This window comes from Ananas comosus, unplaced genomic scaffold (assembly GCF_001540865.1).
Source record: "Ananas comosus cultivar F153 unplaced genomic scaffold, ASM154086v1, whole genome shotgun sequence".
Taxonomy (NCBI): domain Eukaryota; kingdom Viridiplantae; phylum Streptophyta; class Magnoliopsida; order Poales; family Bromeliaceae; genus Ananas; species Ananas comosus.
In genome coordinates this window covers 1-27,327 of record NW_017891024.1, presented here as the reverse complement: position 1 = coordinate 27,327, position 27,327 = coordinate 1, and the positions used below count along the sequence as shown (strand labels likewise).

The 27,327-nt window shown below is 35.1% G+C and overlaps 5 protein-coding genes across 5 annotated transcripts; 2 read left to right on the top strand and 3 right to left on the bottom strand.

Moving 5' to 3' along the window:
- Nucleotides 1-641: 641 nt before the first annotated feature.
- On the bottom strand, nucleotides 642-2,992 carry LOC109704557 (prefoldin subunit 1-like). The gene is made up of 6 exons (XM_020225303.1): nucleotides 2,832-2,992; nucleotides 2,686-2,739; nucleotides 1,820-1,925; nucleotides 1,503-1,509; nucleotides 1,281-1,365; nucleotides 642-928 (listed from the first exon to the last, which is right to left on the bottom strand). The coding sequence occupies exons 1-6, from the start codon at nucleotides 2,853-2,855 to the stop codon at nucleotides 815-817; spliced, it is 390 nt and encodes a 129-aa protein (XP_020080892.1). The 5' UTR covers nucleotides 2,856-2,992; the 3' UTR covers nucleotides 642-814.
- Nucleotides 2,993-16,789: 13,797 nt separating this feature from the next.
- Nucleotides 16,790-17,634, top strand: LOC109704559 (transmembrane protein 230-like). Its single transcript, XM_020225305.1, has 2 exons — nucleotides 16,790-17,166; nucleotides 17,265-17,634. Exons 1-2 carry the CDS (start codon nucleotides 16,977-16,979, stop codon nucleotides 17,384-17,386), a joined length of 312 nt encoding a protein of 103 aa, XP_020080894.1. The 5' UTR covers nucleotides 16,790-16,976; the 3' UTR covers nucleotides 17,387-17,634.
- Nucleotides 17,635-20,872: 3,238 nt separating this feature from the next.
- LOC109704558 (BTB/POZ and MATH domain-containing protein 1-like) lies at nucleotides 20,873-22,295 on the bottom strand. The gene has a single exon (XM_020225304.1). The coding sequence runs from the start codon at nucleotides 22,234-22,236 to the stop codon at nucleotides 21,124-21,126; it is 1,113 nt and encodes a 370-aa protein (XP_020080893.1). The 5' UTR covers nucleotides 22,237-22,295; the 3' UTR covers nucleotides 20,873-21,123.
- Nucleotides 22,296-23,368: 1,073 nt separating this feature from the next.
- Nucleotides 23,369-24,835, top strand: LOC109704562 (the record flags this gene model as incomplete). The annotated part of the gene is made up of 2 exons (XM_020225308.1): nucleotides 23,369-23,503; nucleotides 24,087-24,835. Coding segments are annotated over 2 exons (678 nt in total), but the record flags the coding sequence as incomplete, so codon positions are not given.
- Nucleotides 24,836-26,432: 1,597 nt separating this feature from the next.
- Nucleotides 26,433-27,320, bottom strand: LOC109704560 (respiratory burst oxidase homolog protein E-like; the record flags this gene model as incomplete). The annotated part of the gene is made up of 3 exons (XM_020225306.1): nucleotides 26,433-26,846; nucleotides 26,960-27,038; nucleotides 27,186-27,320. Coding segments are annotated over 3 exons (324 nt in total), but the record flags the coding sequence as incomplete, so codon positions are not given.
- Nucleotides 27,321-27,327: the final 7 nt, after the last annotated feature.

Genomic DNA, 27,327 nt, shown 5'->3' with positions numbered 1-27,327 from the left:
CAAAAAAAGGTTGGTTGGGTCATTTAAAGAACTTGCAGGGACTAAAATGGAAGTTTCCAGATCCAACGTACTCTAGTAGCCAAGGGGGCTAAGAAAATCAATGAACCATGTTATCTATCCCTAGCACATTTGATAAAAAAAAATTTATTTTAAAAATCTCTATTTTAAATTTTTTTAATTTTCGTACGGATTTTTAACAAATGGTCTCTTGATCGCAACTCAAGATTCCAAGTACTGCGCTATGAAAAATTTGGCAATTAACCACACATATTTTGATTTTTTTAAAAAAATCTAAATTTTTGTTTTGTTTTTTTATTTTTTTGACAAAAAAATAACTATTTACCCACTTCATTCATTAAGATTATAAACTAAGCTTAAGATTATAAACTAAGCTGCAGATGTGAGGCAATAAATCTCAATCGACACGCGAAAAAAAAAAGAGTTTAACAAAATACAATAACTCTTTAATATGTACACGCAAAAACACTCAAGTTTATGGTGTGAAGGAGCTCCTTGAGCCAATAAGCATGTTAAGATTAGCTAATTGTTTATTTAATCGTATCAAACTCTTCAAGCAAATGAGCATGTAGGTGCACACAATATTAAGCTTGTCATTATAGACCTTTTATGGAATAATAAAATTGAAAAAAAAAACCACCATCAGAGCCCACTAAGTACTCTCAATCTAATATCCAAAACCTTCAAATATTTAAGTAGATAGAACATATTCTGATACAGGTGTTCCTGATGCTTACATAAAATCTGCGAGTTACAAGAAAATTTGGCTTAAAAAAAGGCTCCAAATCCCCGAACATTACATAACCGTCATCGACATAATCTGACGTGCGAGACCCGGATCTTGCTGCAGGAGTTCGCGTATGTTGTTTTCCACCTCCGCCAACTGCTTCTCTAAGTACTCCTTGGATGTCTGATACATCATTTGATCAATTAACGGCAAAAATTCAGAAAAAACCAACCAGAACTTGTCGCGATTATTACTTTGCTCCCCTTGAACTCTAAAAACCTATATATTAGTCGGATATCTAATGTAAAATACAGTACTACATTTAGCCGATATACGAAAAAATGCTTAAACTACCCTTCTTGGAAAGGAAAAGGATTGGAGAAGAAAAAGGGCGGTTTCAGCTTCTTTTTATTTCTACGAATGCTGTATTATATTCTCTAACCGATACCCGACCAAAGGGAGTAAAGCGATAGTGTCATAACACAGTAAAAGAGCTAATCGCGATTAAAGAAAGGCTAAATGCAGCGAGAGAAACCTGCAAGGACGATATGGCACTCTCACTATCCTTAAGCTTTTGCTCCTGCTCATTTACTAGGAGCGACTTCGGCTCCAAAACAAACCTGAGCATCATTAAGGCGAGGAAATATAATGATGTTAGTAACAATATGATGATTACTTAATCCTATTCGGCAACATGAGAAAGGCAAACTGTTATAGCTTTGCCAACATGAAAAGCTTCTTGGTTCAGAGGACTCACACTTTGCCTGCGAGAAGGAAAAAAGAGCATTGTTAAACCTTTAAAAAAAGCAAATTGACAAATTGCTTACGCAATATTGACTAGAATATATTACTGCTATGGGAGAACCGTAGAGTAGTTATAGTTGTGTCAGATACGCCAATTATCGAGGTTCTAAATTTCCCATTACATAGAATGAGTGGATTATTATCGAAACAAGCAGTTCTATGACTGAATAAACACTTTTCTATACAGATGTGAAATACACAAGTGGTGCATTCAAGATAAGGATTTAAATATAGACAAGTTATAAAAATAAATAAGCGATTGTTTCGTACCAATAGACTTGTATGTGTTTGTATCATCCGGTAACTGGCGAAGTTCCTCCAACGTTAGGTAAGCACGCTTCTTTTCACCTTCCTTAGCACGCATCTGATTCTGCACCTGAGAATTTAAAGGATTCTGTGATCAGGGTAACATATAAGCACTTGCAAAACAACTCGCCATCCTACGTCTATTACCGGAAGTCATTATTATTTAACACAATTTTTTTTTTTTTTTTGGTCACCTTTCAATTTTGAATTTATCTATAGTAGCCGCTGTTTCTACTAACTTCAAAATCTAAAAATTTCAACATTAGCAAGAGATTATTATTATTTTTATTTCATTTATGTGGAACACAATATTTTACTTCAGATGTTAAAGTAGAAATACTCTTTCGCAGGCTCAATGTTTATGAAATAATGGAGACAACCATATAAAAGTCTCAAACCACAGAAACTATATTAAAAATGTGACCAAAAAAATAAATTTCACAATAGATTGCCGAATATAATCAACTTTGGCCCTATCAAATTATCACTGATTTTAATTGTCGCAGCTATTTCACACCAAGAATTACATTATTAATTCCAAAAATCAATACAAAAAAATAAAGAATAAACTGAGACCCAACTCATGGAACCTCAATACATAATGATACTTATTTCGGAGCTTAAATTTCCCTAAAGTACACTGTCTTTATAGAAGCATATAAACAGTTTAGCCCCAAAATATAACAAATTTGGGCGAGACCCAAATCATTCGATCTCCATATACATCCAAATTCACACCCAAGTCCCACATAGGAAAAATTCGTACTTTAAGAAGCAAATAGAAGAAAAAATTGATAGAAATGGGGAAATTTTAGGGAGTTAATCCAAACCTGCTTCAGCTTCCCAGTTGCCTCAATCAAACGCCCCTGTAGCTCAATAAACGCCTAAAATCGAAACAAATCTTAGTCAGAGAAGGTGAACCCAGCAAGAGAAATAGAGAGACAGAGATAGATGGGAGATGTGATCATGTGATTACCGATCGGTTCGCGTCGTCCCCCATTTCTCACGGATCTCCTACGGAGCTCGTGGAGCTCGCGAAAACCCTAAATCGAAACCCTAACCCTAACCCTAACCCTAATCCCCTCGGCGGAGAGAGCGAGAGAGAGAGAGAGAGAGAGAGAGAGGTCGACGGAGACGAATGCTACAGGCCTGAGAAATACCCGGGCCGGTTTACTTTTGGGGCCCGGCTCGGTCCGGTTTATTAATATATGTTTCTAAGCTTAGACCCGGCCCAAAATGAATTGGCCGGACCAGGCCGGCCCTTAATTTTCTTTGGGTCCAAATTGACAATTCCGGATCAGGCCGAGCCAACCAAAGAAACCGATAACCCGTATTCGTGTCGGATCATCTCAAAAACTCAGACCTGGTGGGTCGGGTTAGTCGAAGTAGCGGGTCGGGTCTGATTGCATTTGTCGATTCCGACCCAAAATATTTATGTCCAGTTTAGTGAGTATATGGTCTTTGTATTTCCATTATATTATACTTTTGGTGGTAGAGTATACCAAATTTTGAGATTTTATAAAATAGCTTATTTTATCAATGGATTAAGTAACCTCGAAATTTATAATTTTTACGGCCAATATAAAGTGTTTTTTGGTTTAACCGTGTTAATAGTGTATAACAAATTCAAATTCGAATAAATTTGAAATAAGCGCAGCATTGTGTAAGTTAATATATGTCACTCCATGTGTGTGTAAAAGAGTCTTAGGAAAGGGATAAAATAGCTTCTTAGCTGTGTAACTTGACTTTGTCAGTTGATTTCCCCTTTTTCTTTAGCATATTCATGTTCTTTACAAAGCTCCAAGAACATGTTAACTGTCCCCATCTCATTTAGAGTTTTTATATAATACAAGAGGTTATTGCTTTGCGAACTCCAAAATATACCTAAAACTATTACTGTTTATGAGTCAGTTTTCTACATTAAATCAATCAATAAGTACATAATTTATATGAACTAGGCTGGAATATATTATCTAGCACCGTAGATGAAAAAATGTAAGGTTAAGATGATGTGGGCCTCTAGGGTAGAGTAAGTTATTGGTTTAATAGTATAATTTAACGGATAAAAATAGTCAAAGAGTTAAATCTAACGGCGGAAAACTTGATACTACCAAACGCTTGGTGCTATCAATAGTATCCCAGCCGGACTCTAATTTATTTTTCGATAGCTTATGGTTTGTCAAATATCTGACATTTATGCTGTTGCCATGCGGTGTGTCCACATTAATTAGCCCGTTCGAATTTAACTCAATCCACATAATATGTTAAGGATAAAGATTGATTACATATTTCTTTTTAGTTAAGAAACGTATTTCCTAAAGAATATCTATTATAGATATAATATTTTAATGCTAATTTTTATTATAATCTCTATGTGAGATTCAAGATATCTTGAGGGATCCTAATAATCTATATATATATATAACCCATTTCTCTTTGGGTGTAAGAGACAGAACCAAAAATAGAATTTTCTCTCTTCTTCTTTCTCTTCTTTCTCTCTAGGATTTCCACCTACGTTCTCGGAATTTTAGAGTGTGGATATATATAGAAGAGGACTCGAGGAGCCCTCTTCGATTTGCATTCGTCATATTCGACTGGCATCTTATTCATATTCGACGCATTCATATCGTGATGAAAGGCGTAGGCGTGAAAGAAGGCCAGATACGTGGAAGATCCAAAAGCTACGTGGAATATCCAGAGCGTCGAAACAAGAATAATCCAAGCAGGCTAGTAATTCCAACATATACAAAGTTGACTCAGACGATATTCTATAGTCTTAGGGTGCGATTTACGGTGCATGCATGTAGTATTATTTAAAGGCATAAGATCCAAAGATGTGGAGAATACTATGTGGAAAGCCACAGGCCTGGCAATAATAATTATGAACAAAAGAGGCCACCACTACCTTCTTAGAGAAGTGTCCATGCATTGGATCTTGTTCCTTAGAAGCACTTTTCACATGAAAGTAATATGATCAGATGCTCTTATACAGCTTAATTTGTTTGTTTCTTCTGCTTCTCCTTCACAGTAATTTTTTTTTTTTAATATGTAGTTTGCTTTGTGTGGCTCATCTCATTGCCATCATTGCTTCTTGTCTTGCATTGTACTCCTCCAATGATGCTCACTTTTGCAGATACTGTTAATTACCGGATACAGCATATGTATAGCATATCCTCTCAAACTGAGCTCAAGATACTTGGACCAACTCAAGCTTCTTATAGAGCTCAAGATACTAGGTTAACATTCGTGTTAGAGTAAACTCTTTGGTATCGTTTGGTTCGGAGATAAGCAAAAAATGACTATTCCAGGAATATGTATAAATTGAGCTATAAGCGGGGATTAGATCAATTTTGCATTTGGATAAATATTGGATTATTTCTGGGAATAAAAAAAATAGCGTTTGGTTAGGTAAGATGGAATAAAAAGGATAATGAGTTTTTATAAATAAAAAATAATGATTTTACCCTCTTATTATATTTGAATTTGAATTTTTAAATTTTTAAATTTAAAATTTTAACTTTGAAATTTCAAAATTTGAAATTAGAATTTGAAATTTAAAATCTCAATTTTTAAATTCAAAATTTTAAATTTTAAATTTTAAATATCAAATTTTAAATTTAAGATCAAATTTAAATTTGAAAAATATAAAATATCAAATTTTAAATTTCAAAAATTTAAAATATCAAAAATTTAAATTTTATAATTTAAAATTATAAACTTTAATTTTGAGATTATAAATTACAAATTTTAAAAAATTAAAATTTTAATTTATAAATTTTTAAAATAAAAATTGCTGTCGGAACAATTAATAAAAGTAATTTATTATAATAAATTTATAATTTTTTTAAAAATTCTACTTAAACTTAAATTTAATAAAAAAAATTTATTATAATATTTAAATATAAATAATATGTATTAATATAGTACAATTAATAATTTTATAATAAAAATAATGTATTATAATATATAACATATAATATTTATATAATTTAGTTTTAATTCAATTTATTATTTTAATTAAGTATGAAATTAAGCATTGGAATAGCACTATTCCACCAAATAGTGGAATAGCAAATCCCTTGCTATTTCGAAATAATCGGGAATAGCAAAGTTTGACCAGGATAAAATATCTCGGTAAACAATCAGCCCGTTTGACAGAATAGTGGGGATAACTTTCGTTATCCCCACTTATCCCCCGAACCAAACGGAGCCTTTAAAGATATATTTTTGACTATTTTGATTAATACTATGGTGTACGCTAGCTAGTTGGTGGCTCTTGTAAATTCGATCGACTATTAGGGCTTGTTTGTTTCAACGTAAGTAGATTTGGGGTGGAAGTGGACTTTAGATTGAAGTGGAGTTGGAGTGAAAATTAATTTACTTCCGCTGTTTGTTTCTAACTGTGGAAGTGCAGTTCTGCAAGTTCTGTTGTTTGTTTGGTAGGAAGTAGATGACGTAAAAAATATAGTTCTCCACCCCTGGTATACTTACCTCCGAAGTGATATCATTGTCTATTTTGTAACTTAGTCAATAATAAATTATAATAAATAAAAATTAATATAATTATATATATGTATAATTATAAAATAAAATTTTAAAAAATTACATTATTTGTTTGCATATAAATTATAATAATGCAACAAATAAAATTCTAAAGTTAAAAAATTATTAACATTTAACAAATTCATTTTTCATCATTTTCTAAATTTACAAATTATACAAAAAATATATTAAAATTTACATAACCAAATTTGATCGCATTACCTAACTAAATTCAACAAGTTCCCTTGCCTCTTTGCACTTCATCGGAATTGACTTTGCCCCGTGGGAGAGCGAAGTCAATTACCCTATTTTGGGTGAACTCGACTTTCGGCCGTAATAAAATTACGGCAAAACAAACAACGGAAGTGATAATTTACGGTGTAAACAACCTCCCCCATCTCCACTTCCCCCTCACTTTCACCCAAACAAACACACCAAGTGATACAGTTAATGATGCAGATTGGTTCACACTTTTCTTAACCTAGTAATAGTTTTGTTATGATTCGATATTATAAAACTATTGACCACATTTGGTTCATGTCACGTGCTACGCTGCTAGTGACATCTACAATATATCAAAGTTAACATATTACAAATACAAGTCTCACATCATTCACAAATAAGAATAATTAATGGCCCATATGTATAGTTGTATACTGCAAATATACAAGGATATGTGTGGGATATTAAGCTTTTGGGTTAGCCCGAGTCGTTAGTTTAACCACTGTTATCTCTAGTTTCCACCGCAAATTTTGTATTTCAAAAACATAAACTAAATGTTTAAGAAACTAGTAGAAAAGTAGATCAACAAAATTTCAATGCCTACTTAATTATGGTTTCAATGTGAAGTTGCTATTTCCTTATAAGATCAAAATGGTTATACTACAAATTCTCCTTAAATAACTTTACATTAATGAGACCAGGTACCATTGCAAAGAATAGCTCTAGCTAGGCCAATTAGGAGAATAAAATGTCTTCTCAGAGTTGGTGATTGTTTATTGATAAAAGAACAAAAAAAAAAAAGGTTGGTGGTTGTTGGGAGAAACACCATCTTTTTTTTTATTTTTTTCACAATTGATAAGTGACCCTTCACCCACATACACCTAATTTTATGGTTCAGCAAAATTCATGCATAGGATATAGCTATTCAAAACATAAGGTTATCATAAAATCAACCAAAATCACCATTTTAAAACTTGGTAAAATGCTTGTGAGGTATTGTAATTAAGTTGTGTTAATTACTTAATTTCCAATAGTCCTTGAAGATTAATTATAAAAAGTTAACTATGCTTTCATAAAGGCAATTCCTAAACTAGTTCAATTATTAGATATTGCTCTAAGCATAGAATAGACCAAATCATCCAATTTAACTAACTATTTATAGCAATCATTTGGTAATTAATTCTTATTAATTCTTTGAAGAATCCAAGATACATATATATTTGTGTTTCTTTCAATTATATCTAACTAATTGAAGAACAAGCCATAACTTAGGACTTAATTTATTGATTTATTTTTAATATCTTATGAGATGCTATTAGTTATGATTTGTTAGAACATATTATTCCACGCACCCAAAAGATGTTTTATTTTACTTCAAGAAAATGCCTGTAATGCCATAAGTAGCAAGCAATCGTAAATACCTACGATACCTGTCAACGACGAAATATGTTCATACATCAAAATAGAACACGTCCTTGTAATGTAAATCTCTTCCCTACGAAATAATTCATATTTTGGATGGAGCGAAAAGCCTCGGATCCACCTAAACCTCGATCATCGATATCGGTTGAGAGAATCGACTTAGCTACCCCAAAAAAACAAAAGAAGAAAAGGACATCCTCTCTTTTTTTTACATAGACATGGTTAATTGATCTAAAGTTCATTGTCTCAACAATTTGAGTAGGGAAAATAAAGCAGTGGCAGGCAAAATAAAATGTGCATAGGGTACTACTACCTTCACTCTCAGTGGTCCTAAATTTTGGCATAAGCTTTCCTGAGATGTTCTGTTCCATCCACATTGATTTGTTAAACCAATAGCTAGTTTTACTTGATTTTTACATGAACATGTAAAGTTTATTCTCCCTTCACTCAAAAAGTAAAATAATATGTATTCGCTCTAGTTCGATTTTAGTTAATTAATTCACAGCTGATATATCAGAAATAGTCTTAACACGAGCAATATTTTCATGAGAAGCTCCCTTTAAGAATATTTTAGTTGCTCGCTACTTAGTTTGTGTTTCTAATTCAGATCACCGAACCGATTAATTGGCTTGTCCCTTTTGAGTTTTCCATTTTTTAAGAATATCGCTTTAATGGTCTAGATTAATATCTATCTGTACTATATATAAAAGAGCGAATAAAGTTCTCGAGTCTATCAAGTTTTCTTTCAAAAATACCTTTTATGTTTTCAAAGCAAAGTTATATTTAAAATAACCATTTATAAAATAATTTTATAATAATCAACCAATACAAATTGAATTTTTAAATTAATTTAAAGTTTAATAAATCAAACTTAATTAATCTACCATAATTCTTCTTATTTTTCTATCAAAATAGGTTATTATAGTCAAATAAAAGTTTTACCTTAAATAATTTTGAATTTTCTAATCTACTACAAGTACCTCTATTTCTATATCAAATTAAATGATTATAACTAAATAAAATATATATTTTATATATACACAATCAAATTCTACAAAATATACAAATAAAATTATATTTTAAAGTTTCTTTTTTTTTTTGGTGCAAATTGTGCGTTGCACGCGTACTTTAACTAGTAGTAATAAAAGGACCTTCCTGTAAATTAATTTTTTGCTCTCTAAATAAATACAATTTATTTGAGATTTAAATCCAAATTAAATTAATAAGCTTAAATGTTACAACATTGGATGCTTGAGAAAAAGAGGGTAATGGCCATCCATTTGATCACCATCACATGGTGACCACATGATCTAAGTGGCATTTAATAATTTTTTTTTATAAAATTTAGGATTCTATAATATACTAAAATATTAAAAGAGGAAAGGGAACATTAATTAATAATTAGTTAATCCTAATTGTAAAAAATAAAAAAGGATAAAAAAAAGTTAACAAAACCCTTCCAACCCAACACACCCCACGTGGCCTCTACAGCTTTGCTCACCCCCTCCGCTGGAGTGGAAAATTATTCTCTAGACCGGGCTCGCCGTTCTTTTTGTACACCACCCAAAATTATACACAATTAATCCATAATTTTAAAAAAACTATCGTAATATTAATTAGTTTATGATTTCATTAATTTGTATAAAATGTGGAGAGAGAGGTGGAGAAAAAAAAAAAAAAAGGATAATTTGTTTTGGTGGTCTATAAATGATGTGGCGCACATGGTCTATGGTGATTGTTTATTCTCGGCGGGAGATTCGGTCATAGCGCGAAACCACCAGAGAGTGGCATTACCGAAATTTTTTGTGAAATTCAAGGGCATTTTGTGTAGAAATCGGTTGGATTTACAAGATGTTGCATGGACCGGGTCTGCCACGTCACCCGTGGAAAGGACAACTTAAGTTTATTGCCGTACTACGATCCGCTACGAGTGTCCCCCATCGAAAACTCTACAGTAGAAAGATTGTTCTGTGGCTTAAAAAAAAAAATATGCACTGTTGGGGAACATGTTGGGGTACAATTATGTGTACCCGTAGCGGTGCCCTTTCTCGACCGTCGCTCGTCGCACAATTGTCAATTATTCGAGGTAAAAATTTGCATGAAGACCCTTTCAGCTATGGAATATTCTGAAATAGTCCTCCCAAATTTATTTTCCTCCAATATTCTTTCCATTTTTGAAATAGTCTCCTCAAATTTGCTTTATATTTTTTAATATTTTTTGGTTCACCTAATATTTAGTCAATAACTTAAAATTTTATAAATTTAGCACTAACTTCATTCATTTTCAATAAATAAACTAAAAATAAATAGCTAATAGGACTTTCAAATAGAACAAATTTCTTAATTTAAACTATAATATAAAATTAAAAGCTAAAATACTATTAGTAAAATAATAGAGTAAATGTAATTTATCGCATTTTTACCTTATCACTTTGTGGTTCAAGCATTATACTACAACAGATTTTTCAATTAAAATAAAATAAAACTTCTGAGTAATTAAGTACACTTAACTATAATGTGGTAAAATAAAAACACGTTAAAGAAAAAAAAAAAGCTAAAAGTAAAAGGGCCTATTTCTAAATACGCTACAGTTGAGGGGTCTCGTACAATTTTTTTTTAACCTCACATTCGAATCCACCTCGTTTTCTCCCCCATTCCCCTTCGCAATTCCACTATTTATTAACGAACTCCTTTGGCGCTTCCTCCTCCCGCATAATTTCCCCCCCCTCCTCCGATCACGTCCGCATAATCCTTCATCCTACGATGGGCTCCGAGATCGACGGCCACGATTCTCCTGCCTCCGCCGCAGATCCGAGTCTCTGCAGCCTCCAATGGCGGCGTCGACGACGACGACGACGACGACGAGTGCGTGACGCCGAAGGGGGAGGAGTATAAGATCAAGGCCCCGAAGTCGCCGCCGCAACCCCCGGTGAAGCCGCGGCGGAGGCTCCTCCTCCCACCGCCGAAGCGGCGGCTCCGGTCGCAGTCGTTGTCGCCGCCGTCGCCGTTGCCGCCGAGGCGGCGCTTCCGCGTCGTCCCCGACGACGATCTCGATCTCGCCGCGATCTTCGTCCCCCTCCCTCCGAAGAAGCGGATCCGAGCAGGTTAATCCACCGTTTCCTCCCCAATTTTTCTAACTTTTTGGTATATTTCACGTGGCGAATTTTTTTTTTTTTTTTTTTTTGCTTTTTTTGGGGTTTTTTTTTCGATTTTAGAATAATATATTGGGGAATTGTGTGTGTATTCGGGAAGCATTTGTTATAGAAGTGATTATATATAAATATATAGAGAGAAAATTCATATAAATTTCGTATTATAATTGATATATATTTTAGAGATCGAGCACTATGTGATTTTGATCAGGTGCTTTTAATGCGATCTATGTGCAATTTTTTTTTTCTTATTTTTGTGGGGATAAAATTGCGCTTGGTTGATCATGGCGAGGTGGAATTGTTCTATACATTCACATTTATTTTATCTTTTTTTTTAATCTGAAATTCTCTGAATTTTTTTTCCTTATTATATATGTTAATGTATTATGTCTTCTTTTTTTGCTCTATTAATCTTCATATATCGTGGCCTCGTACATTCAAAAATTTTAAAATTTGTAACAAAATCATAATGATTTTAGATGGTTTTATATATGTCATTTTTTAAATTTTGTGATGACGATCTCAATTACTCTTGCTCAATTAAAATGGTTTCCAGAAATTTCTTTTTCTTTTCAATACAAGTTTTTACTAGAATTGTTTTTCATTTACAGAATTATAAAATTAGGTGTATACAGAACCAACGAATTTCTTTCTTCATGAATTTTTTCTTTATCACAAAAAAATTAAGAATAATTATTCTGCAAGAGTAAATCCGCACATTTTATCTTCAAAATTTGATGTTATTTTGTTTCCTGTTAAATTGGTCATTTGATTACAGTCTTATAGCATCTCCTAGATAAGAGGTGATTTAATTAAACCCCTTCTTATTTGATTAGATCAGATCGAAATTAATAGCGAGAGAAAAACAGATCAAATTCAGATCAGATACAGATGCATCTTTTACCGACATAACAAAAAAATAACTCTACGGTAATTATATAACACCCATTCAGAATAGTAAAACTATCATCCTAATTATAATATTATCTCAGCACAAGATCTCAAGTTTAAAATCTAGTTGCTTTATATTTCTAGATAAGTTTATTTGAAAAAAAGAACGAAGCGGGACGCTTATACATTTCTCTCTCCATAACGTTATCTCGACAAATTAACATATTTAGCAATGGGCAATATTCATTGAAATCTCAAAACATTGGAATGATTTAATTAATGTTGTGCACAATTTGACAAATGTGGTTAAAATTTGGTGGAAAATTCACCAAAGCAAATATTCAATGTCAAGTTAGTTTAAAGAGATAAATTATTATGTTTTTTTTGCGTTGTTTGGTTAGGTAGCTCCATCAAGCCAACTAGGCAACCACCAAGTTAGGAAGCAGTGATATTCTTTATTATAATTAATATTTACATGTTGGTACATTTGAAGAGGCTAAAAGTGAAAGATGTAATTTTTCTCATATTATTATAGAGGAATTACACATGTATAGCACTTAAAATTTGCACTATATTAAACTTTTCGCTTACGCATAATATATATATAATATATTAATAATAGATAGCGTAAATAGAGTAGGGCTGTTGTGCTCTGCCGTTTTCTATGATGAAAATTTTAATTCGTCGAAACGACTCGAGTCTCCGTAGACTTGATCTAGCGGATATAAAATAACCCAAGGTAATGTGAGACTGGAAAGTCTATCGAATAGCACCAAGCTATTGAGTGGCTATTGATTTTTTAGGCCCTGATTGAAAAATTTGTGATTAGGATAATGTGAGCCCCTAGAGTTGAATGAGTTTGGTCTTAAGTTAGTATAATTAACGGATAAAAATATCAAAGTGTTAAATCTAACTGTGAAAAAACTCGATAGCACCAAATCCTATGGTGCTATCTGATAGTACGCCCAGCCGGACTCTATATATATATATATATTATGCTGGAATACTTATTAATAGCACAAATGACTTGTGCTATTAAAGTTTCTAACCTTGGATTAAAAGATGTTGGCTTAAAAATGAAATTGACCCCCCTATGATTGAAGGCGGTGGTTAGTTGAATAATATAATCTGAAACGGATAAATACATAAAAAGAGCTAAAATCAACGACAGAAAACTTGATAATCACCAAATGCTTCATTTGCTATCATAGCCATTCGGCCGGACTCTATAATTATATAATATATATAGTACTATATATACTATATATAATTATGTGACTATTACATGAATATGATGATTCTCTTATTGCAGCTTTTTTTTGCGCTAGTTGTGCACTTAGTAAAAATTATCGATCTATGAAAGTCAGATTGGTGCCTGCTTCTACTGAAATATGGCTTGAATTGAATTGTTTGAGGAACACTTACACCTATTTTATTAAGAATTTTTTAAATGCCTGTTGCGGTGACAAACTTAATAAGAAGTTATTTCACCTTTTTACTATAGTAAAACCTGCTAAGCTAAAGATATTTTTGAAGCCAAATGTAGCACGTAATTAATGTTGCTTGGCTCCTCTCTCTCGCTCATCACAAGCTCCGGACGAAAGCAAGAAAATGTGCTACAAAGCTGGGGTCCAAACTGATGCTTCTGCGGGTCGACGCACTTACGCTAGCAGCTTGGCCAAACAAGTCCTAAATATAATAATTTTTTTAAAAAAAATAATTGTCTATATACTCCTCAAAACTTTAAAAATATTTAATTATTTCTTAACTTTTTTTATTTCCTATATACTCATTATATGTTCCTCCGTTATTCAAAAGTATCCCTACAGTTATCACCCTTAAATTATCTCAGGTTAAACGTGAGTTAAAATGTCTACTAGAGTTTAAAAAAAATTAAAACACCTTTTTTGTCCTTGACTTGAGGACAAATAAAAAAAGTTGGTGATAAAAGAAAGGTATATTTGAAAAGACCAGAAATCAAAATACTTTTTTGCTCCTAACTTAAGAGCAAATAAGAAAAGTTGGTAATAGTGGAAGGGTATATGTGAAAGGAAAAAATAGTAATTTCACATAGATAACGGCTATTGCTGACAGTTCACCAACAGAATTTAACTCTATGGATATATTTGAAATAATCTGGAACGTAAAAAAAATATTTTTAATATTAGCCTTCTAAGAGGAATAAATCAAAAAGTCGAAAATTTTTCAAAGGTATATAAGCAATTGCCCCCTTTTCTTGTTGGTCTACGCACCAAGTCCAAGCAATAATCCCTCCATACATGGAGGAATGAATAATATTTGTGGTCCAACCCTTTCTATTACTCAGCTAATACTAGTGGTTTCTATCTTGGTAGCAAAGCAATGGATCTCTCTCCACCTTTTAACCTTTTGACCACAACCTTTTTACAACACATGCACATCTCTCTCTCTCTCTCTCTCTCTCTCTCTCTCTCTCTCTCTCTAAGTTGTAATGTCCCATTTGCTTAAAGGCACAGGATGCCACAAATCTAAGAAGATATGCTGGTGTGAGCTGCCAAAAGGTGCATAGGGCCCCTAATTTATGGTCTTTAGATCTTTCTATCAAGAGGAGAGCCCCACCCAACCAATCCTTCTCATAAAGATATCTCACCTCACTATCAAAATTGCTCAAGAGGAAGGAACACAAAAATTGCTTACCCAAACCATTCTTAAGAAAAAAGTGATACTAATACGTATGAACAGTTCAGATTCATCAAATCCGTTCGAATTTTGATTTATTGAATCAAGAAGAGAGATTTCATCCTCGTCGAAAGGTACCGCGCCTTGTGATTAGAATCGCTTAAGAGGAAGACCAGGTCGGTGTAAAGTAACATTAAAGGATCGGAGCTGAACGAACGTACCGACTATGACCAAATTAGGTGATGGTGCTAACAGAGCTAATTTTGATGTTGATTAGTACTTGGTATTAAATGTGATCACTATTTATTGATTCAATTTGACCAAATCACCCCTTCTTTAGGTGACTTCAATTCTACATTCAAATTCTTCATCATGAGTCTTTCCTTTTCTTCATTCTAAGTATACAAAAAGTATATATATATATATAGTGTGGGAATCAGCCTTGCTTACAAATATATACTTTGACCCAGCCATAAAATATAATGTGAGATGTGAATTTGGGTTCTCTTTTGTAGCAGAAATAAGATGTACATTATTCTATTCTAATAGTTCTTTCCAACCAAATGTTTAAACAAAATATTAACTTTTAGTTTAAAGCATTAATTATTAACTTATGATTCTTCAGCTGGATTTTAACTTTGGTTTTTAATAACTAGTCAAAGGGATTAAGGCCTCTAGTTATTGATGTGTCCTAAAAGGTGTAAATGCTCTTTTTGTTTTTTTGTTTTTTTTAATCTGTTTTTGTACATTGCTTTCAAAGCATCCATTTAGTTTAAATTTTGACCATTTGGACAGAAACCAAAGTACAATAATTATGAAAGTATAAAAATAAAGGTATTCAAGTGAAAAGTATAAGAACACATTACAATATCATGATAGTTTGGGGACTATCCATACATTTTAGCCCATTTACTAAATTTTTCTTATTAACAGACTTAAAAAATATTATAATTATAAAAGTAGTCCTCTTAAAAATTTATTTACAAAACTAATTCTATACGGTAAATAAATTACTACTTTCTAAATACAGTAAATCATTCACCGCTTTCTTCAAAGGATTAAAATTATTTTGTGCTTAATACCATGCATTTTTTTTTTTGAAATTTGGATGTAGAAAATATGTAAATTATGTAAAAGCAATGAATCATTCACCATTTTTATCAACCTATTTTTATAAATACAAATTTTGAATATCTATTTTTATTTTTAAAAAATTTTGTAGGCTTAAGTAGCCCAAAAACTTCCTTTTTACTCCTCCAAATGGGCCCATAATAGGCCCAAAAGTTGTGACCTTGGATGATGTAACAATTATGGGGGTTTAGCCCATGTTCAAAATAGGTTTGAGCCTTTACAAGTTGGGCCGAGAACAATGTACAGGCCGCAAATCAAGTGAAGCACACACTAACAAAATATATATCAAATACTTAGCAAGAGAAAATCATAATTTACCAATAATTTTTTTTTTCAATTTGTAATGTGATTGAATTTTTCTATCTTACTACTTGGTTCATAATTTATTGTCCTTTTATTAACTTATTAACGAATCGCTGGAATATTTAATGGTAAGAGATAATGCATAATATGAAATATATTATTTTTATTTATTTATTTTGAGAATGTTGAACTTGGCTCTTATAATCCTACTCAGAAATACCCTACTATGGCTTCGTTTGGGATTGCGAGGATATTGCGTTACATGCAGTGAAAAAGTACGTTGTAAAAATATCCTGTTTGTTTTTGTATGTAATATTGCGTTCCGATATAATATTGCGTTCCGCATATCGCGATGAATCGGTTACGATATATTTTCTGCGGTCCCACCGGAGAACGCAGAAGCATATCTCTATATGCTTTTTTCTCAACTTCATTTTATCTAATAGCGTTAAATAGACCTCAATACCAAACTAAGCCTATAACCACCTAATTTAATTAACTTGGGGTAGTGTTGGGGACAATTTTGGTCCCCTTAAGCTTCTAATTACCTTTGATTAATCACTCATTAATCATTTAATCCCACCCACAGATTAAAAACATTAGTTGAGCTTATCACCTCCCCTCTCTCTCTCTCTCTCTCTCCGCCGCGTACGACGATAATAATGAGCTCACATACACTGTGTACACATTTCCACAAACACCTCATTATACTCTCCTCAAATCTCCCTCTCGATCTCCCAAAACCCTAATCCCTCCCCGTCTCTCTCCCTCCTCGCGCTCTCGATCTCTCGGCGTCGACAATGGCGTACGTGGACCACGCGTTCTCGATCTCGGACGAGGACATCATGATGGAGGGCCCGTACGTCGTCCACAACCGCGCCCCCGTCAAGGAGATCGCACTCGCCGTCGCCCTCCTCGTCTTCGGCGCCCTCGGCGTCGTCCTCGGCTCCTTCATGGCCGCAAACAACGTCGGCGGCGATCGCGCCCACGGTTCGTCCTTCCCCTTCCCACTAAAACCCTAGGTTGTTAGGGTTTCATGGATTAAAACAAAAAAAAAACTTTTTTGATGATTTTTCGGTTGTAATTAGGGGCGTTTTTCGCGATCCTGGGCGTGGTGCTCTTCATACCGGGGTTCTACTACACGAGGATCGCGTATTACGCCTACAAGGGTTACAAAGGCTTCTCCTTTGCCAACATTCCCCCCGTGTGAAAGGGGGTTTCGGATCGTCGTGCGGATCATGCGTAAAGATCTCTCTTTGTAATCTATTTCATCTTTTTTCTTCCTTATTGTCTTTGTTTTTTTTTTTATTTTTTTCTTTTTGTCGCAATTTTTCTTTAAATAATATGCTCTTTTGGTTTAGTCCAATGTGAGAGCATTTGGTCCCAATTGTGCTTTTCTTGTATAGTGTACTTAACTGTGATGAGTAGTAAAGTTGCAAAATTTAGTTCAAAATGTTATATCAGTGTGGTTTAATAGTTAAGAATTTGGCATGGAATCATATAATTTTCAAGTAAAATTCTTCGTCCAGGCACACTCCATGCGTATGTAAAGTAATCGACGTAGGATATTGATTGATTTTGGGTGTGAATAGAGAGTGAGTTGCGGTAATTGCCCTATCACTTTAATCCCACTATCAATGCTTTTATGTGCTTGTAGAATCCTGTGGAAATATTTATTCTCCCAATTTAATTGCTCGCTGTGAGAAGCTAAAAACTCGGAGTTGTCGCTTCTTGGTATTGTATTTTATTATGTTAGTCTTTTTAGTGCATCGATTCTTTTAAGAATGGTAAATAGTAATTAGATGGAACTATGGAAGTCATTTATGTGAGCAACTCAGTTGGTTGCATTAAATAGCTCTCTCCAACAACTTTTGTGGGTTGGTGGTTCTGGATTATTTTGGTGTGGTATTTCAAACTGCGGATAAGTGTCTGTGACTCTATGCTTAAATAGTTATGACATTTCAAGTTGCACTCCTGAGTCCTGGCTCGTGCTGGTAGAAATTGTTTGGTCCAGGTTTGCACGACTAAATTTCGGAGCATAAAGTTTGTATTACAAATAGTTGGTGTTCAGACAATCTTGTTAATTCGTTGAATTGCAGAATGTCTGGATAGACTTGTTATATTGTACATGTATTGGAATTCGTATACTGGAATTAGCTTCTCCTTAGGAAGTTTGATGATTAGTATATGAGCTCATAAGTGATAATGGAGAAAGGGGAAGCAAATTTTTCCATGGGAGCTTTTATTTTATTTTATTTTATTTATTATCTTTAGGATGGGTTAAAACTATCTCTTCAGTAAATTTTTTTGTGGTAGAATAATAAATATTCATTGTGTTTTAACCAGTATAGAAGATTCAGATTTTGTGCTTCATATTCATGGCAATCTTTTACAATCGACTGATTGAAGTTCAGATTACCTTATTTCCTGCATTTTTGAATTAAATTATTTGGCTGACAACTAGTTTCTCTGTGTTCTCTTTTCTAGATGCTTAAATCTATACAACTTCATCATCCTTTCTTCTGTCAATTTCTCCTTTATATGGCGATAGTAGCTATTATTGAGGAGAGTTATCTTCTTGCTTTACATTAATGAAAACTTTAATTAAGCATCTTGCCAATGGTAAGTGTATCACTTCTCGTATTTTCACCATCTGAGGATACGGCCGGGCCATCTGATACTACCCATCAGGATACTATTCTACCAGTACTGGTACATAGCTGTCTATCTTTTGCTTGAAAGTAATGACCACGACGTGCCTGTATTTTGGGAGCTCAGGCTGCTGGATAAGAGTGGAATGCTGCCTTTGACAACCCCAGCAGCGCACTGGTCGTTTGACACGTTCAGTAAACACCGTGAATCAACGGGTCATATGCACTTCATGAGAAGAGCTGATTTACAGACATGGTATATTCAAGATGATAGCTTCATCATTGTATGTGATGTTACTTCCATAAGCTCGCGTACTGATTGAATCTACGAACCATGCCCTCCAGTAGCGCTGCTACCCTCCAACTTACAAGAGCATCTCAGCCAGCTCTTGGATAGAGAAGAAGGGACCAACGTTGTCTTTGAAGTTGGTGGGGAGACTTTTGCAGCACATCGATGGTCGCTTGCTGCCCGATCCTCTGTGTTTAAGGCTCAATTTTTTGGCCTGATGAGTGAGAACAGTGTGCAGCAACACATAAAGATTGATGACATAGAAACCCTGGTATTTAGGGCTTTGCTTCAATTCATATACAAGGATTCGCTGCCCGAGGATACAGGGGCAAATAGGGCTTCAACTATAATGGCTCAGCATTCACTTGATGCCGCATACCGATACACGGGTTGGAGAGAATGAAGCTAATATGCAAAGATAGGTTGTGCAAAGAAATTGATGTTGAATAATCGAAGCAGCAAACGTAGTCTTAGCGGAGCAGCATAACTGTCATAGGCTTGAACTGTGTGCTTTGAATTTGCCACCATACCGGAAAATCTGGTAGGTATGATGCAAACCGATGGATTCAAACATCTGAGATTGAGTTGCCCATCAGTTTTGAATGAGCTACGAGAGAAGACAAATGAATCCTCAGTCATGTCGTCCCTTCTGTAGAAGTTCTCCTCGGTCTTGAGGTAGTTGCCGGAAACAATAATTCCTCGAATGAATTGGTATGTACTATCTTAAAAAGAATTAATTGAATTGATGTTACCTCAAACTAGTAGTCTATTACTTAAATGCAAACGGCTATGATGCGGTGGAGCTGTTTCGCTTCGTCTTAACTATTGGCTTCTTTAAATGCTTGATATGAGCTTCAAAACTGTTTTGATTTTCATTAAACATACTACTTGGGCTTGTGCTGTTGTGGAAAGAGGTATCCAATTTTGAAAAAATTGTGTATTTACAGCATGCATGTGTGTAAAGTGAAAATTAAAGGTGTATTTGCTAGTGTCTTGCTCTATAAATAGAGTTAAGTAGATAAATTGATTTACCATGAGAAGTCCTCTTATATGCTAAATAGATTTACCAAATCTGGAGGCTTGTGGTTAAAAGTGTGCTTATATTGTGGAGTATTGTGTTGTGATTTGTCCAGCTATAATTTGGTACTTATATTTCGTTTAATGGTCTGTTTGCATGTCAGAGCAAAATTTCCGTTGACAACTTACGCATTGTGGAATTATTTTTTCTTTTAATTGCAACTTATGAGTTTGCTATTTAGTTCATTGTATGGCTAGTTGTCTAGATGTTTCTGGATTATACATTGTACCTACCCGTGAGATGATTTATCTTACTTGAAGAACATAACTTTGCTTATTAACTTTTAAAAGGTGTCAGTGTGGAGATTTGTAACACTATCTTGTTGCCATAATAAGGTCATCTGATAGTTATCACAGGACATCCAAGTGATGCACTAAACTGCGGGAATCGTATATCAAGTTTTTAAGTTTATCCCTAGATATCATAGGATTGATCTGTTATCTACCTTGAGCATGCATATTATTATTATTCCTAGTTATATAAAGTTTTATGCTCACTGCAAACTCTTGCTGGATTGATCTGTTATTTACCTTGTACACAGTGTTATTCAAGATACTGTTAAATTCTTGAAAACTTTTCTATACTTCATTTTTTTTTTTTTTTTTTTTTTTTTTTTTTTTTAAAAAGATGCCATTCCGCAACAAGAACAGGCATATAGCAAGCTTACAAACAAGGACAAGAACAGAAACTCCATCCGCCACTACATCTAATCACATAAAATTTGCGTTTGAAACAAGCAATACTAATGATATCAAAACAAGGCTTTGACAAAATGATATCTAAACACAGACAACAAGCAATTCTAATTAAACAGGGCAAACTGAAAGTATAAAAGCAAACAACAACACACTCTGAGTACCATAACTGCTGTTCTTCAAGCTTATTTATATATTGAGACCAACTAATAAGATCTCATGCTTTTTTTCTCCTCAAGCTTCTTTGACAGAGAGGAAACCAAACTTCTCTAGGAGCTCCTTCAGCACGTAAGGGCAACTTTTCTTCAGGTGGTCGAACCCGCCAGTAAGTGCGACAGCAATCAGCTTTTCTGGAGAGGCAATGAATTCGAGGCAAGCAGCTTTGAGCCGGTCACAGAAGTGCTGTTCAGCCAAAGCCAAGGTAGTCGCAACTGTCTCTACATCTATATTCTGGCATAACTTTTCTTCACATATTAACTTCAGCCTTTTCAACTCGTACCTGTCGGCAGCAGAAAGCAGATGCTGAGCCATCACAGTGGAAGAACTGTTCTGCGGCTCTTCCATCTCGGGCGGCACCGAGTCCGAATAGATGAAATGAAGTAAAGCCTTGAATACCGCGTCATCCATTTCTTCTATCTTTATGCACTGCATGTTCTTTTCCTTCATTTGGCCGAAGAGTTGGGCCTTGAAGACCGGCGACCGCGCAGCAAGCACGCATCTATGTGCTCCAAAAGTCGTCCCGCAGACTTCAAAGGTTACGTCTGCCCCCTCTCCGCTCTCCAAGAGCTGTTCGAGATGCTGATGCAAGTCAGAGGGCGGAGCCGTGATGGAGGGAATCATGGGAATCTTGGATTCTACTGCACGCGGCTCTTTCAGAACAGTGACTGTGCATCGGACTGTCAGGCAGTCGTCTTTGAGAATCAGCGATGCCACTTTTACGAAGCAAGAATTGCCGTGATATTGGCCCCCGTAAGCGAAAGTCACCGGACCTGCTTGAGCCCGCGATACCGAATCTCTGTTCTGGTCCAGTAGCTCGAGGTTGTAGAGCGCCCTGACGTTCGTGGCATCACTGGCAAGCTCAACAAAAAGCCCGACGTACGTCTCGCTATCCATGTAGTTGTTCGGATAGTTGTGCGGATAGTATCTGATGGTCCAGGCGTGCCCGCCGACATAGAAAATGGCGGATTTGATGTAATCCCCATTGCCTACTAATTTTGTGGCTTGCGAGTAACTGTTGATCTCGAACCGGTGCGATCCGCTCAGCTTATCCATTACCCACGCCGCCGACGTCTCTACCGGACAGTGAATAGATTGAGAGGAGGATGAATGAGAAGGAGAATGAGACATGGAGACCGAGCCCGAGTAGCAAAGACAACCTCTGGAGGTGAGATTTACGACCAAACTGCTTGTAATTTATATACAGGCAGTGCATTTCTCTTTACTCTTTATTGCTACATGATGCTCTACCGTAATCGGATATCTTACTTATTAAGCAATGTGAATGAGTTCCCTTTTGGTTGGCCCTTAGGAATCATGTACGTGTTGGGCCAAACCGGGCTTTCGACTGCAGGAATGTTGAGATAGCCGGCCACCGGTAACTGTGGCCCGAAGCCCAAAAGCAGAACCTCCACCTATGATGCTGTTCTAGAAACGCAGAGGTGTTCCCCCCCCCTCTCTCTCTCTCTCTCTCTCTCTCTCCCTCCCTGCATTCACGTTAAGTAAAATATGACTATCTATAACTCGACTATAACTCATTTTGAAATGGCTCTATCTATCAACTTCTTTAAAGTAATTTTAGTCCAAAAAACTGAGAATTTTATCAAATCGATCGGTGATTTCACCAAATTTAATAAATTTGATTATTTTTTGGCAAATGAAACTAGGCTAATTACCCTAACATCATTTTGATAATTTTATTACTTTATAGTATTTTACAATAATATAGTAAAAATAGAGCAGGGCTACAGTGCTATTTGTAGTACAGCAGTCCTTGTGCTCTTATCTTTTTAACCACCCATCAAATTTGATGGGTGGTTAGAATTAGAGGGGGAAGAGATATTAGAGAGAAATCGAGTGTCTCAATTTCTCCTTTTCTTGAATTTCTCTTCAATATATATATATATTTTTTATTCTAACCACTTATTAAACTTAATGGGTCCTTAGAAAGTTAGGAGTATAAAAATTACTGTGCTCCTAGTAGCACAGCAACCCTACTCGGTAAAAATACTAGCCAAACACCGTTTAGCATTATTATTATTTTTTTAATTTTAAAATAAGTCGCCCGCCTCTATTCGGAGCGGATCAAAGCGGGTGCGGGACGTCTACTGCTGGCGTGGACCAACCAACAACGCGTGTAGGAGTACCTACGGTCTACGGTGCACCGGACAAATAGACGGGCGATCCCAGCCGCTGAATATCCGTCCCAGCGATCCTGACCGTCAACGTGTCGCCCATCTCAGCCACGGCGTTTCTCACGTGACTCTCCCTCGGGAGTCGGGAATCTTCCGCGGTATCTCCCTCCCCGATTCCGGGCATCATCCCATCCGCCCCCTCCTCCGATCCAACGGCCCACATTCCTTCCCCCTTCCCCCAATTCATCAAAGGCAAAAGAAATGTACGAATATCCCCCTTAGCTATAGCGCTCTTTGAAATATAGCCTTTAGCTATTTTCTTTCTCCCTTTAATTAAAACCTGTATAAATTTCTAATTTTGAGTTAAAAATTTTTACAAATTAGTTTAACTTTATTTGCTAATATAAGGCTCCAAACTCAAATTTAGTGCGATTCTACCTCGAATATTTTAAATTATTATTATAATCAAGTCCTACAGTTCAATTTAATTAGTTCAATTCTATCACATTACCGAGCGAATTAAAATATACCATACAACTTAACTATGAGCAAAAGTATTATAATAAATTAAAAGTTTGAATACTGCTTTTAATCAAAACTTCAGTTTTGTTCAAAAAAATTAAAAATTAAGGGGGGTTAATTATAAAAAGTTGGGGGGTCCATTTCAAAGGAACCTGTAGTTCAGGGGTGTCTCCAGACATTTTCACGCCCTCTGTTGTATACATACATTGCACCAGCAATCTCCTCTCCTTCCCATTACATCAAATCCCTTCATTTTTTTTTTTTTTTGCCAATTTTTAATCTCTTTATATAATTATTTATTTATTTATATTCGTGAAAATGGAGCTTCTCGAGCTCCCGTTCGAGGCGATCGCGCTCCGCTTCAACTCCCTCCCCGCCGCCGCCACGTGGCTCGCCGTCGCCGCCGCAGCCGTGGGCATCTGGCGCATCAGGGCCGTCGGATCCCGATCCGACGCCTCCTCCCCCCTCTCCGCACCGGCGCCGTCGCCGGAGCCGGAGACGAGCACCCCCCTCCGAGCAGATACGACGCCGACCGAGCCGAGTCGGATCCGATCCTGCGCCGCGCCCAAGGAGCGATTCACGGCGTACTACGGCGTCGACGCGAGCTACGGCGAGGAGGAGGAGGAGGAGGAGGAGGAGCACGTGGGCGTCGACGGGGAGGTGACGGCACCGTTAGTGGGAGTGGGGTTGGGGTGGGAGGTTAACGGCGACGGGAGGAGGGGGATCTCCGATCTCGGGTGGTACCGTTACCAGGACCTGACGGTGATTAACGGGAGCGTCGTGAGGTTGTGGGACGGAGACGGCGAGTTAACGCCGTTGCCGCAGCGGAGGTGGAGGGGCAGAACGGGAATTTCACACTCGTTCTAGAGAGATTTAGTAACTATTATATTATTAAATTAAATAAATGTTTATATATTGATGGTATGTGTTGATACGAGTCAAAGTAAACTAAATTGTTTACTTCTTTGTTGTTTTGGCTATGGAATATTCAAATCGATGTTCGACGATGGTTGTAGTTAAATCTGTTTTGTTTATTTGAGCACTCTAAAAATTAAATTTCGTAATTTTTTCAACATTATGTCAATTTTGAACTTTATTTGAATATTAGACAAATGATCTTCAAGTAGCATTTGGTGAAGTTTAAGAATATCATTCACCATTTCAGATGCCACATCACTATAAGCATTCTACTGTATCTCTATAAATATGTATATTTATAAATATATTTCATCAGTTTAATGACAATTTTGCCATTTTTTAGAGATAGATAGCACGCTACCCGCTTCGTTTATTTAATTTAGAAATAAACTTAGCTGAGAATGTGAATCAATTAGGATTCGAACTTGGGTCTCGGATACCAACCACCAAGTCCTTTACCACTTGCTCTAGGGACGAACGATGCCACTGATTATTATTGTCTTTTCTTTTATAAGTGTATATTATTAGCAGTTCTCTGTGGTTGCATTATTTAATATTTACTGCACCAATTAAACCAAACGATGGTGTGCTATTTTTATTTCTATTTTTATTTTTGGCTTTGCTTTGTTTTGTGAGGGCAAAAAGAAAAGAAGTTTCCGCTAGACATTAATGATGTAATGTAGCTGTAGTAGACTTTCTCTGATCTCATCATCTAAAAGGAGTTACTCGTAATAAAATGAAAATTAACATTTATGATGACCTTTTTACCATAAATTTTGCTAGTAAACTCACTACTGGCAATGATTAATCTGACCCGTCTACGGATCGACTAAATGAAGTTTGTAAATAAAATATCAAAAAAAAAAAAATTTATTACAATGAGTTTGGTGATATCTATTTTAATTTTTTTTAGTTTCAACCAAACAAATATTGATGAAAAATAACTTTTTTTTTCTAGAAACCAAACACTATAGAACATAAAACTTTTTTTTCCACCGAAAATTTTTTGAGCATTAAATGAAGACTTTCTCAGAGGAATTAAGATAGCAATAGATATACATCGAAAAGATTATTTTTCTATATAAGAATTTGTCAAAATAATAAGAAATTTTGAGAGGAAGCATGGATATTCAAAATTTGATATTACCATACCCAAGAAGCATCTCCCTTTTTTTCAGAAAAAAAAATAAAGGATAAGAAACATCTCAATTTCAAACAGCTATAGAATGATCAGTTTATACTCATTCAAACCATTCCTTTCCTTAACAGCAATTGTGAACACATCATAACACAAATGTGGCAAGCAATGTGTGGTGAGTGAGCTAATTGCTTCATCTTCTCAGCTTTATTTATTTGTACACCAACTTTTCTTGAAAGAAACCTCTTTAATTTGTCTCTTATCTAAAGTTTAGTCACAAAGGATTATTTTATTTAAATATTGTTTATTTTTGTCCTTTTTTATAAGTCTCTGATTTATTGAATGAGCATCTTTCAGTAAAATCTAAGAACATGAGGAGAAAAATTAAAATTGTTTACGACGAATCGATTTTTTCGAAAGTTCCTAAACAGAGGCTCTTATGGAAGAAAAACTAAAAAATCAGGAACTTAAGTAAAAGATGAAAAGTGAATTTTGTAAAAAAAAATATTATTTGAAAATTTTAGAGACCTGTATGGAAATTACCCTCTTTTAGTTTATCATCTCTGTAAATGGCAAGCAGATACATCAAAGAGTTTCAATTACAACAGAAAAGATGAAAGGAAACAAAGTAATTATATATTCATATTAGTTACCTCTGATTTCTTATTATTAATAATTAATAATAATGATTTGTACATGTATAGCTATGAAAATTGATGATTGAGAGAGCTTTGAGCCCCCTCCATTTTGTTAACTCATTTTGCTAATTCCCTCTCTACTTTGTAGTATGTACATTTACAAATGTAGAGGATGAGGGTTGTTTACCTTCTATTACTTTTAAACAAGTATGCAAAATTTTGTCTTTCTTTTCTATTTTTTGATTCTTTTTCCTTTATCCTCTATCACCTCCTGCGGCAATTAGAAGTACTCCTTGTGGAAGTGGAACCGCGTCGATGTTCTGTGACTCATCTCGTGCGATAATCCTCTCAGTTCTTTCGCTAGCGTCGGCGCGCCACAATAAAACACCCCTGCATGTGTCGAAAGTTTCGAAATTTCAGATGATTGTAGTACTGTAAAGTTATTTGTAGTAAGCTTGCATTTAGAAGAAGTTCGCGGTTTGTTGTTGAAGTGCATTCATTACCTACGGTCGAATTCGGATGCTTCGAAGCTATTCTGGTGAAAACTTCTTTCCAATTGGGCCTCGCAAAGTGTGTTCTTACCTATCGAAAGATAATTCGGAAACCGAAGTTAAGATTCACAACATGAAAATATTCAAAATCATTTATTCTTATCTTTTTCCTTTTTGTTGTTGTTGTTGTTGTTGTTGTTGTTGAGGTGATAATCTCCTGTGTGTTTAATGAAATTACCCTGGTGCCTGAGACGATGTCGACGCCATGCTTAGCATGATTCAGAGCCTGCACCATTGTGAGTAGAGTAGTCCGAGCGTCACGCTCCTCGTACACGCTCGTTAAATAATTATGCAACTCGATGACTCCCTGTTTCGATCAA